General features: G+C 39.1%; 1 protein-coding gene across 3 annotated transcripts in view; it reads left to right on the top strand.

The window, feature by feature from the left end:
• LAMA3 (laminin subunit alpha 3) overlaps positions 1–20,295 on the top strand; it is a 283,212-nt gene that overhangs the window by 74,243 nt on the left and 188,674 nt on the right. For all 3 annotated transcript variants that reach the window (XM_007974442.3, XM_073006417.1, XM_007974441.3), the window contains exons 8-11: positions 632–750; positions 14,197–14,287; positions 16,494–16,625; positions 18,269–18,331. In XM_007974442.3, the coding sequence (XP_007972633.3) occupies positions 632–750; positions 14,197–14,287; positions 16,494–16,625; positions 18,269–18,331 (405 nt within the window). The remainder of the gene's footprint in view (positions 1–631; positions 751–14,196; positions 14,288–16,493; positions 16,626–18,268; positions 18,332–20,295) is intronic.

Genomic DNA, 20,295 nt, shown 5'->3' with positions numbered 1-20,295 from the left:
ATTCACAAAGTTAATTGACATTTTGATGTATCCTTTTTGACAGTGAAAATGTTGGTTTCAAGGATTCTCCTGCCTCAGCCTCTCAAGTAGTATATACACATATTTTTGAGACGGAGTCTCCCTTTGTCGCCCAGGCTGGAGTGCAGTGGTGAGATCTTGGCTCACTACACCCTCTGCCTCCTGGGTTCAAGCGATTTTTCTGCCTCAGCCTCCTGAGTAGCTGGGACTACAGGCGCATGCCACCATGCCTGGCTAATTTTTGTGTTTTTAGTAGAGACAGGGTTTCACCATATTGGCCAGGCTGGTCTTGAGCTCCTGAACTCTTGATCCATCTGCCTTGGCCTCCCAAAGTGCTGGGATTACAGGATGAGCCACCATGCCCAGCCCCAAGTAGTATTTTTTTAAAAAAGAGAAACTTCTTTCATTGAATATCAAATGAAAGCAGCTCTAAACTGTATCTTAGTATAGCCTGGCCTTTGTGTAAAAATCCCGAAAAATTTTCCACTAAGAGTGTCCTGGGTGTTCCAGAATAGACTTTTTTATAGTTCAATTAGCAGTAATACTATTTACGCTATTTACTAAGCTTCTGATAGTAATGATGAGAATATTGACTTAGTATGCTTTTTTTCAGCATGCAACTGCCACGGCCATGCCAGTGATTGTTACTATGATTCAGATGTTGAGCGGCAGCAGGCAAGCTTGAATACCCAGGGCATCTATGCTGGTGGAGGGGTCTGCATTAACTGTCAGGTGAGGCACTATTTAAATCAAACGGGATGTGTTGTCATGGGAAATGAGTATTCCGTAAGCTTTGCTCCTGAAGCGATACCGAGACAGTGATAGGCAATTGAAAGTGTTTTCTGAGACCATGTATCCACTGTTGTTCACACAAGGCTTTGTTAGCTGGATGTAATTTAGGGATTGTGGGGAAAATGGACTGAAGTATGTTTACCCACACTCCTTTGATCAGTTTCTCCGTTTAGATCTTTGCCCAAATGGAGAGGAGGATTCCCGGCTGTCATCTCTGACTGCTATCCATCTTGTGATAGGAAAGCTCTAAGATAGGAGGGCAAGTAGTTTTCAGTGTTAGCGCTGACTCTACATCTTGTTTTCAGACAGACTGAGTGTAGACTCAGTGAGGAACTGCATCATGATCAATTAATGATGTCTTTCATAGACATCAAATATGAAACACTAATTTTTCATCGCTTCTGTAGGACCACTGGTTTCACTGGAATTTAGTTAAGGGAGTGCATGGTAGAGGAGGATATATCTTCATTGAGATATTCATTAATGGTCCTGTCAAATGTTTATGAATTTGGTCTACATTGTCATTCTTTCTTGTGTTCTTGTAGATGCTTTGTTATATACCACTGAAGAGGCATTCTTCACATGAGATGCCCATTAATATGAAACCAGGGCTACATACCCATAGGGAGAGCCGCCATTCTTCAGTTGTCTCCCTCTCCGTACTTTTATATCATCTGTTATTGCAGATAATTAAAATATAAGTAAAATATAAGTCATAGCTTTGTTACGAATCACAAGGTTTCATGCGTAAGTGAGATATCTCAGGATAAGACTAAGCACTGTAAGACCTTCAAGTGATTTGTGTGCACATTAAGTTGCAGAAACACTGGACTAGAATGTGTAGGTAAAATATTTTCTGCAGATGAAAGGTCAAGCCCCTTCAATGTGTCTTTAGAATACTTTGTTATCCTTCATCATTCTCTCAGTGATACTATGTTTTGTACTTTGCTGTTCCAGAAGACCGTCAGTGTAGTCTTTTTTTTCATAGTGGCTCTGCAAATACATTTTTTTTTTTTTTTTGCTTATGAAATTACTGAACTCTTGTTTCATTTGTTTTCCGACGTAAACTTAAAATGCCTTTTACTAAGTTAGATATTTAGGTAGCATAATTAACTTTAAAATGTTTATTGTGGTGAAATAGACATAAAATTTACAATTTTAACCATTTTTGAGTGTATATTTTAGCAGCATAATTAACTTTTATATTATATTGATAATCAAAGGACAAGGAAAGAGTTCTGCTTCTTTTATGGTTTAGTGACTGCTGCAGGACTCAACCCTCCCATGGAGGATTGGTCTCTATTGATTGTCTTTTTTCTTAAGAATGGGGCCTATTTTAGGCGTTCATATGATAAACTATGGGCAAAATACAAAAGACAAACAACAAAACCACAAAAACCATGATCTGAAAGCACCAAAGAGTAAAAATAAGCAGGAAGATACTGGAGGGGAGCTGCAACTTGGCAAAAGGGATCAGCATAGGGTGAGTTACATATTTTTATGACTTTTACCCAGAGGGGAGGCCAAAGTTGGTCCCATGTGGTCTGACTAAAATCTCTCTACAAATATGGAACCTTTGTCTGAAAGCTCTGTTCTATGAAGAACCGGAGAGCAGAACTTAGGACAACTACAACTTGTGGAAAGTTGCTGGGGAGTCCAGGAAAAGAGAAATCAAGAGCAGGGAAATCCCTAATTCCATATATAAATTCTTCTCAACTTTCTGACTGACTCCTCAGTCCATTTTCCCTATAATCCAAGCACAGGATGGATTTCATCTGAGACTAAAATAATTTACTTGACATTTCAGTTACCACTTAAGAGTCAGAATGTGCAACTTGAGTAAAGTTAATAGTCTCATAAAGAAAAAAACCCCATGTTTTCAAGGAATACACTAATGGATTTGGAATCCCTAAAGCAATATTCACAATGTCTAGGATATAATCCTAGATTTTGTAACATATGAAGATTCAAAGAAAGTGACCCATTCTCAAGAGAAAAGACAATCAATAGGGACCAATTCTGACATGCCCCAGATGTTGGAATTAGCAGTTAAAGATTTTAGAGCTGCTTTTCTAGCTCTAGAGAAGATTTTCTAGCTCTAGCTCAAGAGAATAGATTAAAATATGGTCACAATGAATGAAAAGATAATAAAGAGCAGAGAAATAAAAACTGTAAAATGATCAAAATGAAAATTCTATAACTAAAAAATGCAATGTGTTAAATAAAAAATCCACTGGAGGGGCCGAATAGCAGAATGGAGGTAATAGAAGAGTCAGTGAATTTGAAGATAAATTAGTAGAATTTATCTAGTCTGAAGAAAAGAAAGAGAAATATATATATTTCAAATGAACAGAGATTTGGGAACCTGTGAGACAATAGCAAAAGATGTAAAGAACATGTAATTGGACTCCCAGAAAAAGAGAAGAGACAATGAATCAGAAGAAAAAAGTGAAGAAATAATGATAGGAAGTACCTCAAATGTTGCAATAGGCTAAGATTCAAGAAGCTTAATGAACCCTAACCTGAAGAAATACAAAGAAAATAATTCCTAGGCCTAGCAGAGTCAAACTGCTGAAATCCAAAGACAATGTGAAAATCTTGAAAGTAGACAGAGAAAACATTACAACATAGTGTGACTGTGGACTTTTTATTAGAAACTGGAGGTCAGAGAACAATGGAATAATATTTTTAAAGTGCTAAAAGAAAAAAGAACCATCATCCCAGAATTCTGTATTCAGTAAAAATATCCTTCAAGAATAAAAGCAAAAAGAAAATTGTTGGTAGATAAAATAAAACTAAGAGAATTTATTGCCTGAGAGACCTACACTACAAGATATTCTTTAGGTTAAAGAGAGGTGATACGAGATAGAAACTCAGATCTTTAGGAAGAAATGAAGAGTATGGTACATGTCTGGGCAAATATAAAGTACTATTTAAAAACAAATTCTTGGCTGGATGCGGTGGCTCATGCCTGTAATCCCAGTACTTTGGGAGGCCGAGGTGGGCAGATCACATGAGGTCAGGAGTTCGAGACCAGCCTGGCCACCATGGTGAAACCCTGCCTCTACTAAAAAATACAAAAATTAGCCAGTCATGGTGGTGCGCACCTGTAATCCCAGATACTCGGGAGGCTGAGGCACAAGAATCACTTGAACCCAGGAGGCAGAGGTTGCAGTGAGCCGAGATCACACCACTGCACTCCAGCTTGGGTGACAGAACAAGACTGTCTCAAAAAAAAAAAAAAAAAAAAAAAAAAAAAAAATTCTTGGAAGTCCTAGCCAGAGCAATCAGGCAAGAGAAAGATATAGAAGACATTCAAATAGGAAAAAAAAAAAGTGAAACTATCTGTCTTTGTTAATGATATGATTTTATACTTAGAAAACCTAAGGACTCTGCCAGAAGCCTCCTGGAACTGATAAACAATTTCAGTAAAGTTTCAGGATACAAATCCATGTACAAAAATCAGTAGCATTTCTAAGCACCAATAATGTTCAAGCTGAGAGCCAAATCAAGAACACAATCCCATTTATAATAACTGCAAAAAAACCAAACAATTAAAAAAACCCCAAATCTAGAAATACATCTAACCAAGGAGGTGAAAGATCTCTACAAGAACAACTATAAAATACTGCTGAAAGAAATAATAGATGACAAAAACAAATGAAAAAACATTCCATGCTCATGGATTGGAAGAATTAGTATCATTACATTGGCCATACTGCCCAAAGCAATCTATAGATTCAACGCTATTTCTATCTATGTCATTTTTGACAAAACTATAAAAAACTATTCTAAAATTCAGATGAAGCCAAAAAAAAAAAAAAAAAAAAAAAAAAAAGAGCCCAAATAGCCAAAGCAGCCCTAGGCAAAAAGAACAAATCCAGAGGCGTAACATTACCTGACTTCAAACTATACAGAATATAGAACTCAAAAATAAAGCCACACACCTACAGCCATCTGATCTTCAACAAAGTTAACAAAAATAAGCAATGAGGAAAGGACTTTCTTTCTTTCTTTTAAGATGGAGTCTCGCTCTGTCACCCAGGCTGGAGTGCAGTGGCACGATCTTGGCCCATTGCAACCTCCGCCTCCTGGGTTCCAGCGATTCTCCTGTCTCAGCCTCCCAAGTAGCTGGGGCTACAGGTGCATGCCACCATGCCTGGCTAATTTTTTATTAGTAGTAGAGACGGAGTTTCACCATGTTGGCCAGGCTGGTCTCAAACTCCTGACCTCAGGTGATCCAACTGCTTCAGCCTCGCAAAGTTCTGGGATTACAGGCATGAGCCACCACACCCAGCAAGGAAAGGACTTTCTATTCAATAAATGGTGCTGAGATAGTTGGCTCTCTGTGTGCAGAAAAATGAAACTGGACCCCTACCTTTCACCATATATCATACAAGAATTAACTCAAGATGGACTGAAGATTTAAATATAAGACCTCAAACTATAAGAATCCTAGAAGAAAACCTAGGAAACACCATTCTGGACATTGGCCTTGGGAAATAATTTATGGCTAAGTCCTCAAAAGCAACTTCAACAAAACAAAAAATTGACACATGGGAGCTAATTAAACTAAAGAGCTTCTATACTACAAAAAAAAAAAAGCAGAAACAAAAACAAAAAAAACTATCAACAGAGTAAACAGACAGCCTACAGAGTGGGAGAAAATATTTGCAAACTGTGCATCTAACAAAAGTCTAATATTCAGAATTTATATGGAACTTAAATAGTTCAGCAAGCAAAAAACAAATAACTCCATTAAAAAATGGGCAAAAGACCTGAATAGACACTCTGCAGAAGACATACAAGTGGCCAAAAAACATATGAAAAAATGCTCCATATCACCAGTCATCATAGAAACCCATGTCAAAACCACAATGAGGTATCATCTCACACCAGCTAGAATGGCTATTATTAAAAAGTCAAAAAACATCAGATGCTGGCCAGGTTGCAGAGAAAAGAGAACACTTATACATTGTTGGTGGGAATGTAAATTATTTTAGCCACTATGGAAAGCAGTTTGGAGATTTCTCGAAGACTTTAAGATAAAACTACTATTCAACTCAGTAATCCTGTTACTTGGCATATATCCAAAAGAAATAAATTATTACACCAAAAGGTCACATGCACTCATATGTTCATTGCAGCATTATTTACAATAACAAAGACATGGAATCAACCTTGGTGCCTATCAGTGGTGGATTGGATAAAGAAAATGTGGTACATATATATGATGGAATATTACACAGACATAAAAAAGAATGAAATCATAGATGCAGCTGGAGGTCATTATCCTAAGCATATTAATGCAAAACCAGAAAACCAAATGCCACATGTTCTCACTTACAGGTAGGAGTTACACACTGGGTACTCATGGACATAAAGGTGGCAACAATAGACACTGGGGATTACTAGAGAGGAGAGGGAAGAAGGGGGACAGGGTCGAAAAACTAACTATTGGGTACTATGCTCAGTACCTGGGTGGCAGGATCAATCATATACCAAAGCTGAGCCTCATGCAATATGTCCAGCTAACAAATCTGCACATGTACCCCCGAATCTAAAATTAGAGTTGATTTTTTTTTTTTTTGAAAAAAGAATTTTAGGAAACTACCTACCTTCCCAACCCCTCTTTATTTCCAAATATCTGCCCTTTTATGGTAATACAATGTTCTGTAATTATTTTCCTTTGCTCAATCCCATTTGTAAATGTTTTTTAGAGGAGAGAATAAATAACGGAAAAGGCAAATAAAAGAATATTTTGTAAATACTACTTCAATATAACTGGAAAAATTAGAGTATGTAGGGCTGCTTACAACAAAATTTATGACGTCTCATGGTATTTATAAAATGCATGTAAATATAATACATATGTAGCAATAGCATAGATAATAATACAGTATTAACTCTAATTCGACTGTGAGCCATGAAGAAGATATATCGTAGTCCCTAAAACAACTGCTGACAAAATAATGCAGAGAGGTACAGCTAAAAGGCCAATAGATATATTAAAAGGTAATTTTATAAACATTCAAATAATCCAAAAAATAGATGAATGGAGGAATAGGAGATGAAACACACGCGTGTGTGCAAGCACACACACACACACACAACCACACACACACACACCAGACACAAAAGGAAGGGGCAAGCAGAAAATAGATACAAATAGTGGTAGACCTAAATCTAGCTACATCAAAAATACATGAAATGTTAATGGACTAAACACTCCAATTCAAAAGCAGAAGCAATAAGAATGAATAAAAAAGCAAGACTCAACTATATTGTTTACAAATACTTACCTTTAAATATAAAGACAAGTTGAAAGTAAATGAATGGGAAAAAATATACTATGTAAACAATAAACATTAGAAGGATAGAGTAAAAATATTAATATCAGATAAAGTAGACTTTAAGACAAAGAGCATTAACACAAATAAATAAAGACATTTCATAATGCTAAGAGTAAATTCATCAGGGAGACAGTAACCATAAGTGTATTTGCATCTAATAATAAAAATTTAAAATACGTGAAGCAAAATTTGACAGAATTAGAGGGAAAAGTAGACAATTCTATGATCATAGTTGGGGATTTAAATACCATCCTATTGGCAATTTATAAAACTAGACAAAAAATCAGCAAAGACATGTGATCTGAACAACACTATCATATACTTTACCTTAATTGACACTTATAGAACAGTACACCTGACAACTGAAGACTGTATATTCATTTTATGTGCCTATGGCACATTCACCAAGATAGGCTATTATACAAGTGTAGCCATAATGCAGATCTCATTACATTGAAAGAGATTGAAGTCATATAATTATACTATGTTCTCTGGCCAAAGTGGAATTAAATTAGAAATCAACAGGAATAAGATCACTGGAAAAATGCTAATATTTGAAACAACACACTTCTAAATAAACCATCGTCAAAGAAGTTAGAAGGGAAATTAGAAAATAATGAAAACATTACACATCAAAATTTGTTGGATGCAGCTAAGCAGTATTTAAAGGGAAAATCATAGCTTTAAGCTTGTCTTAGGGAAAAAAGTCTAAAATCAACATCCGAAGGTTCTACCTTAAGAAGCTGGTAAAAGAAGACCAAAGTAAGCCCAAAGTAAGTAGCAGGAAGAAAGCAATACATTCAACAAAATTTAACAAAGAGAAAAGAATTCAACAAAAGAGAAAAGAGGTAAACAATAGAGAAAAACAATAAAGCCAAAAGCTGACTTTTGAAAAGGTCACCACAATTAATAAACTCCCATTTATTGTGATCAAGAAAAAAGAAAGATTACAAATTAGCAATCTCATATATAAAAGTGGTGTGTTACTACAGTGGCTACAGGCTATAGACATTAAAAGGAAAATAAAATCATACTATGAACAATTTTATGCCAACAGAATTGACAACCTAGATTAAATGGACACATTCTTGAAAACTATAACTTACTAAAACTGATACAAGATGAAGTGGAACATCCAAATAGATGTTATCTGTGAAAGAAGTTAAATTCATTATGAAAATTTTCTGACAAAGAAAATTCCAGGCCCAGATGGTTTTACTGGTGAATTCTAAACATTTAAGGATGAAACAACATTAATCTTATACAAGTTCTTTCAGAAAACAGAGGGGAGAACACTCGTCAACTTGTTTGATGAGGCCAGCATAACCTTAATACCAAAACTTGGCAAACACCACGTGAAAGAAAATAGCTGATCAATATCGGTCATGAAGATCATAGATTCAAAAATATGAAAAACAAATCCAGCAACATATAACAAATAGAATACATTATGAAGAGTGAGATTTATCCCAGGAAAACAGGTTGATTGAACATTCAAAAGTCAATCTGTGTGATTTATCATATTAATAGAATAAAGGAGAACAATTGTGTAATACCATTAAACAAAATTGATACCTATTTTATAATAAAAACTCTTAGCAAGCTAGGAATAGAAGTGAATTTCTGTAATCTGATAAAGGGCATTTATGAAAACCCTACAACAACTAACAGCCTATTAGTGGTAAAATATTGAACTTTTTTCTTTGAAATACTGGGACAAGGCAATCACCATTTGTGTTAAACAATGCCCTGGAGATCCTAACCATTGCAATAAGGCAAGAAAAAAAAATAAGAGACATTTAGATTGGAAAGGAAGAAGTAAAACTATGTTTTCAGATGATACGATGTTTTATTTAGAAAATCCTAAGGAATATACAAAACAAATACCAGAACTAATAAGTGAATTTAGTAAGATTGCAAGATACAAGGATAATATAGAAATTAATTATATTTTATATGCTAGCAGCAAACAATAGGAAAACGTAAAAATGTAATTTAAAATATTGTCAAATTACATGAAATACTTAGGAATACATTTAACAAAAGGCATGCAAGACTTCCACACTAAAACTAAAAAAATTGCTGAGAGAAATCTAGAAAGACCTAAATAAACAGAAAGGTATAAATGTTTATGGATTGGAAGACTCAATATTGTTAACTTGTTGATTCTTCCCAAGTTGATCTTCCCAAGTTGATTTAATGCAGGCTTTTGGATAGAAGTTGCCAAGTGGATTCTAAAATCGATGTGGATGTGTAAATGTCCTAGACTGTCCAAGGGTGTCTTAAAAAAGTAGAATAAAGCTGGGGGGCTTATATGATCTTACTTCAGTACTAACTATAAAGGTACAGTAATGAAAACGCTGTACTGTGATACTGACATAAGGATAGAAAAAGACCAATATAGCAGAGTGGGGAGCACAGAAACAGACCCACACTTTTAAAGATATTTGATTTTTTATTTCTTTTTTTTTTTCCAGAGACAGGGTCTTACTCTGTCACCCAAGCTGGAGTGTAGTGATGTGATCATAGTTCATTGCAGCCTCAGACTCTTGGGCTCAATCAGTCCTTCTGCCTCAGCTTCCCAATTAGCTAGGACTATAAGCATGCACTATCATGCCTAATTTAAACAAAAGTTTTTAGAAATGGGATCTTGCTATATTGCCCAGGCTAGTCTTGAACTCCTGCCCTCAAGCAATCCTCTTGCCTTGGCTTCTCAAAGTGTTAGGATTACGAGCATGAGCCACAGCACCTGGCCTGACATTTGTTTTTTGATTAAAAACACCAAAGCAATCCAATGGGAGGATTGCTCAACAAATGGTTCTCAGATAACTGGATACTTAAAACAAAAACAAAAAAAACCTAACCCCTACCTCAAGTCATACACAAAAATTAAATTGATATAGAACTATATTTTTGTGATTTGAGGATATGCCAAGTTTTCTTACATCACAAAAAGCAATAACCATGAAAAATTGATAGTTTATATTTTATCAAAATTAAAAATTTCTGTTCAAAACAAAACATGCTATTAAGAAAATAAATAGGCAAGTCACAGACAGAAAAAACTCAGAAAACATAAACCTGACAAATGGTTGGTATCTGGGATATGTAAAGAACTTCCACAGCTCAGTTATTAAAAAAAAAAAAAAAAAAAAAAAAAAACCCCAAAAATTCAAAAGATTTGAATAGTTACTTGACAAAAATAGATATGTAAATGGCCAGTAAATGTACATCAAAGAGCTTAACATTATTAGTCATCAGAGAAATGCAAATTAAAATTACAATGACATACCACTACATACTCCCCAGGACTGCTATTTTCTCTTCAGCTTTAAAGGATGACTATTATTAAAAAGGCTGACAACATCACATTTTGGTGAGGATGTGGAATAACCACACCTATTCATGCATTGTTGATAACAATGCAGAATGGTACTACTGCTTTGGGAAAACGGCCATTTTAAAAAAATAAAACTAAACATACACCTACCCTATGACTCACAATTCCCACTCATAGGCATTTATTCATAAAAAATGGAAATGTTTGTTTTCAAAAAGTTTATAGCAGCTTTATGCAAATACCCCCAACTAGAAATAGCCTAGGTGACCAACGATAGTAGAATGGATGAAGAAACTCGGGCATAACTATAGAATGGGATTCTGTGGACCAACAGAGAGGAAGAAACTACTGATGGACACAGTGACATGCAAGAATCTTAAAAACATTACACCGAGTGAATGACGACTAAAAAACACACACACACACAAGTATCAGGGCCATTTAAATGAAATTCTGAAACAGGTAAAAATAGTCCATAGTGGAGAAAATCAGAACTGTGGTTGACTCTGAAGAGTTGATGATAGGGATGGACTGTGAAGGGGAAAGGGGAACTTTGGGGTAACGATGTTGCTTTGTATCTAGATAAGGAATTGGGTTTCACAGATGTATACATTTGTCTTGACTCAGTGGATGTGCAATTAATAGTTTTGCACTTACAAGTTTTTTGCACTTATAAATTTTAAAACAGAAGAAAAAAACTGTAAACAAATATTGAATTCCAGCTAGTTAAATGCATGGTGAAGTATTTAGGGGAAAGTGACTGATAGCTGCAATTTGTTTTGAAATGCATAAGAGATAAGATGAATTAGTGGATAGATAGAGGAATGGATGGATGGATAATTATGTGATAAAACAAATGTGGTAAAATATTAATGGTAAATTCTAGGTGGGGGAGTGTAAAGGTGTTCACTGTAAAGTTGGGAATTTTTCAAGATAAAATGTTGAGAGAAAAAAGTAATGAAAGAAGAAGGCCAGGAGCACAAAATTTTTGGATTGACTCCTTCTTGATTTCTTTCCCTTTGGTTAAATATTGATGCTCTTAACTAAGATTGAAGATTATCCCTGTTGTTTGAGATGATGCATGAAGATACTTTATCTCCAGGAACTAAAACAAAGTCCTTCACCTCTTCCACAGAGACGTGACTTCTGATCTAAGTCTTTTTTTTCTTTTTTTTTTTTTGAGGCGGAATCTCACTCTGTTACCCTGGCTGGAGTGCAGTGGTGTGATCTCGGCTCCCTGCAACCTCCTCCTCCCAGGTTCAAGCAATTCTCCTGCCTCAGCCTCCTGAGTAGCTGGAATTACAGGTGCATGCCACCATGCCTGGCTAATTTTTATATTTTTAGTAGAGACGGGGGTTTCAGCATGTTGGTCAGGCTGGTCTTGAACTCCTGACCTCATGATCCACCCACTTTGGCCTCCCAAAGTGCTAGGATTCCAGGCGTGAGCCACTGCACCTGGGCTGATCTAAGTCTTAAACTCACTCCCTAGTGTGTCCTTATTATGTTGGTTTCACTATTTCCAGACTTTAATTTTTCTTTTCTTTTCCCCTTCCTTTCCCTTCTTTCTTCCCTTCCCTTCCCAAGGAGCCCAGTGTAGCTGGAGGGGAGTGAGTAGGGGGTCGATGAATCCGGAGGGTGACAAAGGCCAGATCATGTCGGGCCTTATAGGCCTAAGTAAGGAAACTCCAGAGAGAGGATGACTGGTGAATGGACCACCCCAGAGTCTGCGTGCTTGAGATTCACAGAAATGGAAGCCAGCAACAGAGTGGTGAAGGAATCGAGAGAAAGACAGAAAGGCAGAGGGATGGAGGATTTGCTTGAAGGTGGAAAAGCACCTTGGAAAAGTTCTTTTTGAAGGAATTCAGACCTAAAGCTGATCAGAGCAGGGCCTGGTTGTAGGTGAGCATTCCATAGAAAGCCTCCCTCAGTAGTGCCAAAGGATGGACTAAGTAAGGTGGGGAGGAGTCGGGCTTGCTACCTTTACCGATTCTATTAGCACCCTCTTTAGTTTGGACAGTTGGGGTTTGCTTTTAAGTGTCAGGCAAATGCAACTTCAAGTTCCCACTGCTCCCAACAAGATCACCTCTCCCACACCTCCAATATGTCCTAAAAAACTGTCCTTTAAAACAGAAGAAAAAAACCTGTAAACAAATATTGAATTCCAGCTAGTTAAATGCATGGTGAAGTATTTAGGGGAAAGTAACTGACAGCTGCAATTTGTTTTGAAATGCATAAGAGATAAGATGAATTAGTGGATGGATAGAGGAATGGATGTCCTTGGGTCATCACCACTGTCCTTGGGTTTCGACCTGGCCTTGGTCCAACCAGGACCATCATGGTGTCCATGGATAACGTGGTGTGTCTTGCTCTCAGGGTGTGCAGGTTCTGGAGAAGCACTGAGATTTCAAGGCAAACTACAGGCATTATTTTATCTACAGAGTTCTCTAATTTGTTGCTCTCTTTCAGTCTTTCATTGCTATCCTTTGTGTCTTAAAAATATAATTTCTCTGTAGCAGGTACTTTATTAACCACTTTGTAGTAGAGGGTGAAACCTGGGCTGCCCAATTCAGAGAACGTTTTTTCATTTCCCACTCCAACAATAAAAGATTTGGGAGCCAAAGTTAACCTGATGTCCTCTGTCTATGGTAAGAAACAGTGGCAAACAACGGATGTGAGCGTTAGCTGACGTTGGATGGGAAGGTGGGCCACAGCTGTTTCTGATTTACCCACCATGTTTATGCATGTAAATTTCAAGTCACGGAAGTGGCCAATGTGGTTTTAGACCTCAGCAGTAAAGTGAATTCAGATTTTAGCCTATGGGAAAAGGAGTGGTAATAAAGAAAAGTCTGTAGTTAATAAAATGATCTAAAACAGGAGAGGATACAGAATGGGTCTTTGTTCTCCCCTCTGTGCAGACTTTTGTGTGGGTCAAAGTGTGTTTTTGTTCTTGTTAACTTCTTATTGCCTTTCTTTTCATTAATGAAAGAACATTGTCCTCCTAATTATTTCCAAATTAGAGCAAAAGAGGCAGAAATGAGCTAGATCCATAGTTCCTGGAAACTGATGATGCATGTTGGGTAATTTAATTTGTGGCAATTACAAGGATTAACCATGAACTGGAAAGAGCTGCCTAGTATTGTGCTTTAAAATGCGTGTATGAGACTTATGCCTCCATTTTCCATTCATGAAACAGAAGTATTCAGAAAAGGTTTTTATGACTAAAGCACAGGTAAAGTTAGAACGAAGAGAGACAAGGATCTGTATATGTTATTCCTTCCAAAATTGGAGAAGGTGTAAATGCATACATGATCCTTGGGTTAAACTGCAGGCGATTCGTTATCCATTCGTCAGTTCTTCTGAATGAGGCTATGAGAACAGTCGTCTTCTCTCACTCACATGTCAGGTGCTTCATTAAAGCAAATTCTTTGATCAAAGATAAAGCCTGGGCTTGTCCGGTTGATGGAATGTTTCCTTTCCTCTCCCAATAAGACAAAAATTCCAGAACCAAGATTAAGCCAGTCCTATGGTAAATTTTGGTCAAGGTCAAGATTAATGCTTTTTTTTTTTTTATTTCAGTGACTTCAAAATTAGAATTGTATATGACAGAATTATTCCTCTGCGTGAGTAGCACGAAATAAGGAGAATCAACTTCCCCAGAACCCTTCCTTTTAAGTTTCTTTTGTTTCTTTCTAGCACAACACAGCTGGAGTAAACTGTGAACAGTGTGCTAAGGGCTATTACCGCCCTTATGGGGTTCCAGTGGATGCCCCTGATGGCTGCATCCGTAAGTTTCATTTCAAGTTGGTGTATCTTAGCCTGTGTGTACTGCTTCAACAAAGTCATCAGGCTAACTTTGGATCAGTTAATAACTTCCTTCATGCCTTCTCTCTTCAGAGTATTAGTTCTGCTCACTATGTGACCTCAGTCACTTACACAGTCTCTTTGAATTTTGGATTCATTGCATGTAAATGGAAATGATAATATATTTTATAAGATTAAATAAAACGCAATTAAAAGCATGTAGGAAAATACTTACCACTGGACCTGTCACATATTAGCCCTGTGATAAATGTTAGTTTCTCCATTTTCTGTTGTTTTGACATATTTCTATGATCTCTAATAATTTCAATTTTTGGACCAGAGGTGGTGGCTCACGCCTGTAATCCCAGGACTTTGGGAGGCTGAGGCAGGTGGATCACTTGAGGCCAAGAGGTCAAGACGAGCCTGGTCAACATGGTGAAAAACCCTGTCTCTACTAAATACAAAAAAATTAGCCAGGCATGATGGTGCTCACCCGTAATCCTAGTTACTCTGGAGGTGGAGGCATGAGAATTGCTTGAACCCGGGAGGCGGAGGTTGCAGTGAGCCAAGGTCGCGCCACTGCACTCCAGCCTGGGAGACAGAGTGAAACTATGTCTCAAAAACAACAACAAGAACAACTGAATTAGAATAAGACAACATAGTAATGAGTTCATAAGGATTTAATAATAGTCACATTGTTTAAAATAGCTAATATTTGTTGAGTACTTGCCATATGTGAGGCATTACCTAAATACTTTCACAGAGGTCTTGTTTAATTATCACAACAAATAGGACATTGTATTATTATCCTCACTTTTGGATACGGAGAAACCAAACAATCTGAGTAGTTATATATAATTTAGGCTAGGTGACAAAACCACTAACCGCTAGATCCAGGATATAGTTCCTTTTTTGTCTGTCATGACTGTGCCATAACTATTCTATTACACAGAAGAATGCCTCTAGTTTTTTTCTTGTAGAATTATGAATCTTGTGTCAGATTTACAGACTTTTCCCTACATGTGCAACCTATACCCTATTCAATGCTTTGTTCTTTTAAGTTGCCTGATTGTTACAGTTGGAAAGCAATTCCAGTCCTGAAGGCAATCCTGTGCCCACTCCATGATTAATCATATCATTAACATTTGAGGGCATTAAAGCCCAAGGAATATGTAGATGGATTTACTTCTCTCTATGGCATTCTTAGTTGTTAAAAAATGTGTTTTCACTTTTCTTCCTTCTTCCACATCATGCTGCAAAGTATGTCCATTGCCTGTCTTGTGCCTACAAAGAATAGGCATAGGGAAAGGAAAAGAGGACATTGCCAATGTAACTGTACCTCATTAGGAGCCTCACTGTTTCATCACCTTTCTAGTTTTTTCATCATTGAAGTGGTCCACAGAGGTATTAGAGGCTTGGCATAAAGGATCAGTAGGATGCATGAATTCTAAGCAAATTAAGCAAAGGACACCAGGATGCCAAGTCACCCAGGTCTTCATGGGAGTTGTATTCAGATGAGCTGTGACAGTATTTTCCCTGTCCAGGATGCACCTGCCAGGTCAAGGGAGGCCTCCAAGTGGGAGGTCAACAAACTTCTTGTACTTCAACTACGCCTTACTGCAGTGCAAGCCTGATAATCGTGCCTGATACTCATTTTTGGTTACAAAAGCTGCCTTCAGTAAGCCATTTCACTCAAATTAACATTTGGGTTATGGGTCTTGGTCTGCTGTCCACAGATTATATCTCCATGTCTAGGCACTCCACACTTGCATCTGTATGATAACCGTGTATTGATGACCACTTTGTGGACATTCACAGTTGGTTCATAGCTAGAAAGGGCTGTGCCCAACAGTGCTAAGGCATACACCCCCACCCCACCCCCAGCCCCTCTCACTGTAGTCTGTGCAGGCCTTGCCTCTGACTCAGTGAGCTGGGCAGTGCTCAGTGGGATAAACGACATCCATGAGAACTTCTGTGTGGACGCTCATTACAGCTGATCTCTGACAGCTCATGAGCTTCAGGCAGTGAGAACCATCAATCAGGTGTGAGGTGGGAAATAGGCGGTGCCCTTTCAAGAATACCTATAGACCAACGATCAAGTGTGGAACGTTTGCTGGGAAGTGTTGGAACATATTTACTTTGTTAAGTGCAGTGAAGGACTGATTCTTTGAAAACTGGACTTCTCTTAGCCTGCAGCTGTGACCCTGAGCATGCAGATGGCTGTGAACAGGGCTCAGGCCGCTGTCACTGCAAGCCAAATTTCCATGGAGACAACTGTGAGAAGTGTGCGGTTGGATACTACAATTTTCCATTTTGCTTGAGTAAGTACCCGCTGTGGAACAAGAGGCCACCCTTTTTGGTCCAGAGCTGGCTTTTGTGCATTAACCTCTGAGGCATGGTGGACAGGTAGGCAAGGAGAGACAGAAATGGGGCCAGGTGAGTTGTATTTATGTAAAAGTGTTTCTGAAAGTTTGGAATACAAATTTTATATTAGTACATTTTACAGTCTTATCTCCAAAGTGTTATGTTGTACCATAGAAATTGCCATCTCAGTAGGTCAGAAGGGTCAAATAGTTTGCAATTTCAACTTAATAATCCATGTATGTGATTTTTCCTCCTAAACGGAGGGAAAATATCATGGGCTTCCAGATACTTGTTTGCATGCATATAGTGCGTGCTGTGTTTTAGGAGCCCGGGGACACACGTTTCCTCTCCTGCCGTGTAAGAGGCCAAGTTTTAAGCAACCCTACTCCACCCCACTGCAGTGATCTAAGTGAACATCTCAGCATCACCAAGAGAAAAAAATATGTGTCTGTCAGAAACGCTGTAGAGCGTGAAACAGGAGAATCTGTGAAACCAGCTGTGCAAACTGTGATGAGCGTTGGCTCTGTTTGTTGTGCAACAGTGGGAAAGCTGCACTTTGGGGTTAGGACAAAGAAACACTGTCTCAAGGAGAGCCTGTCTGTCTGTATCACTCTATCAGATGTTTCCCGGCCCCACCCTCCTGACTCCTGCAGAGCCATCATACGAAATGCATATTGAGTTGTGGGGACGTGGGGGCAGGACTCACGTGAATGGGTAACTTATATGTTCTTGTTCACATCTGCCACCTCAGGTAATTGTTTAAATTGCACCCACTTTCTCTGTGGAGACTGTCCTACTTCGGTTGATGAGACACCACATCAGAATTTTATCAATGTTGAATCTGTGCGTCTTGGTAGAAGGCTGAACAAAATTGTATTTGCCTTTTTTTTTTTTTTTTTTTTGAGACAGAGTTTCGCTCTTATTGCCCAGGCTGGAGTGCAATGGTGCAATCTTGGCTCACCGCAACCTCTACCCACCGGGTTCAAGTGATTCTCCTGCCTCAGCCTCCTGAGTAGCTGGGATTATAGGCATGCGCCACTACGCCCAGCTAATTTTGTAGTTTTAGTAGAGATGAGGTTTCTCCATGTTGGTCAGGCTGGTCGCGAACTCCTGACCTCAGGTTATCTGCCTGCCTTGGCCTCCCAAAGTGCTGGGATTACAGGCATGAGCCACCACGCCTGGTCTGCCTTTTTAGTGAAAAGAAGAAGAGGAAGAAGCCTGAAGTAGTTTTATGGCATAAACAAAATGTCAGGAAAAAAACATGAAGAAAACATTTTTTTAAAGTCTTGACTTTATGTTAAAAAAACCAATAAAGATGTTAAGGAAGCCAAACTCATCCCTGCTCAGGCTGAGACTTTGCTATTGTGAGCACGAAACATTCATTTCTGTTCATTGTTATACAAATGGGAATGTCTGACCAGTCTGGTTTCACTTACTAAACACATTTGAGATATAGCAACATTGCCTTTCTTTAAATTAATCTCTATATGCTACTTTTCACTAAGTGACAGAGGGTGTCGTCCTAGTTAGTACAACTTAGTGTTTTACTTTACTATCTCCTTAATCATTCTCTGTATTTTTAATTAAACTATCTTTACAGAAATTCCCATTTTTCCTGTTTCTACTCCAAGTCCAGAAGATCCAGTAGCTGGAGACATAAGAGGCAAGTAACCTCCCTTTTGGTTTAACTCCAGTGAAAATGTTATGCTCTTATTCTTTTCCTACTTGCTGTGCACACTGCCACATCCAAGGCCAAGTCTCCCTTCCTAGAGCATGGTAGGTGCCTTGCAGGTGTCTCCTAGTTGACCTACTACCCACCCATCAGTCCCCACTCCAGCCTGTCTCTTACGAGGGCACTACTTGACGTAGGAAACTGCGCAGAGCTTGGATTAGATATCACCAGCTTGCTCGAAGACCTTCAGTGGCATCCCACGGTCTGTTGTCTTTTTTTGAGTTCCCTGAAAACAGACCCTGAGAAAGGAATAGAGAGGAAGTCATTTATTTGGGAGGCGATCCCAGGAAGGGAGAGAGTCAGGGAGTGAAGGGGACCATGATAAAGGTGCGATGGCAGCTAATGGCAGTTATCTGCCATTAATGGAGGCTTTAGTGCTTCTGGGGCATTCACTGTCTGGCACTTATGGCTTGCCCTTCAGGAAGGCTGAGGAGCTTCTGCGGCCCCCAAACAAGGCCCTGGCAAAGAGTAGCAGTGGTGTGCGGTAAGCAGTCTCTGGGGGTGGAGGGGTGAGTACCAGAGGATGTGGGTGTTACATTTACCTAATCATTCGTTCCCTAAGTATTTTAAGATTCCCTGTTATGTGCAAAGTACCATTCTGGCTGCTGGTGACTTCGCAGTAGACAGAATAGAAAAGAATTCCCAGCTTTCTTGGAGCTTATATTCCTGTGGAGGGACCCAGATAATAACATATATAATACAGAAACCCAGGCAAGGAAAATAGCTAATTCATTAGACTGTGAGAGGCAGAGTTGTATTCCGAACGTGGGTGCCAGTTTTAAGGGGGAGCCATTCACATCATAGGTATAAACTAATTCACGTGAGAAGATTCCAGGCCTCTGGGCTGGGTTCTGGAGCCATGGGGAGCTTGCTGCATAAACCCATCATGGCATCCGCAGGGGTGCACAGGTTCTCAGAAGGGCACGCCGGCACCAAGGGAAGGGCGCAGCCCACGCGCACAGCCCACGACTGGGCACCATCTGACTCATGCTCACATCCCCTGAGTTTGCCTCTCCTACCCCAAGGGGCCAGCAGAGGCCTGGTAGTCACTGGGGAGGAGGTAGTGCCAGGCATGTGTGAGCACGGGTTCCCCTCCTCCTGGCCAGACATTCCCATTTGTATAACAATGAACAGAAATGAATGTTTCGTGCTCACAGTAGCTAAGTCTCAGCCTGAGCTGAATGTTTCGTGCTCACAATAGCACGGTGTGGACCAGCAGAGAAGATGGTTTCTGAAGAGCTCTCCTTGGCAGTGAAGCTCAGGCTCTACAGCAATATAGTAACTCAGGTATGGTCTGGAGGCAGCTTTGGTGATAAGCGCTGCTGAAAAAACAAGGTAGAGAGGAGGTTACGAAATGTGAGGTTTACAGATTTAAATTAGGGCAGTCAGGGAAGGCCTCACTGAAGCAGGTACAGGAAAGAGCAAGAGCAAAGTCCCCGGGGCAGGGGCAACCCTGGGCCAAGGGTGTTCAGCGAACAGAAAGAGGCCAGGTGTGTGAAAGTGGAGTGAGGGAAGGTGAGACTGGTAGGAAAGGAAGGCACCAGGGCTGGGGGGAGGCCCTCGTCAGCCACTAGAGAGACCTTCCCTTTTACTCTAAATGAGACAGGAGTCGTGGAGACTTTTGCACAGAGAAGTGACGTTATATAGAAGGCTCTCTGGGTCTACTGTATTGAAAGAAAGTCTCAGGAAAAGAGAAGAGAAGAAGCAAGGGGGCCTGACGGGAAGGTTTTTCCATAATCCATGAGGAAGAGATGATGGTGGCTCAGACCCAGGTGGTGTCAGCGGAGATGACAGCAGTGGACAGACTGTGGATATCGTCTGAAGGTAGAATCAGCAGGATTTGCTGGGGGATTGCTAGACCAGAAGTAGAACATGAGAGAAAGAGAGGGCTCTGG

The sequence above is a fragment of the Chlorocebus sabaeus genome, chromosome 18, assembly GCF_047675955.1.
Source record: "Chlorocebus sabaeus isolate Y175 chromosome 18, mChlSab1.0.hap1, whole genome shotgun sequence".
NCBI classification, from domain to species: Eukaryota; Metazoa; Chordata; class Mammalia; order Primates; family Cercopithecidae; genus Chlorocebus; species Chlorocebus sabaeus.
This window is presented reverse-complemented; position numbering and strand designations above follow the sequence as displayed.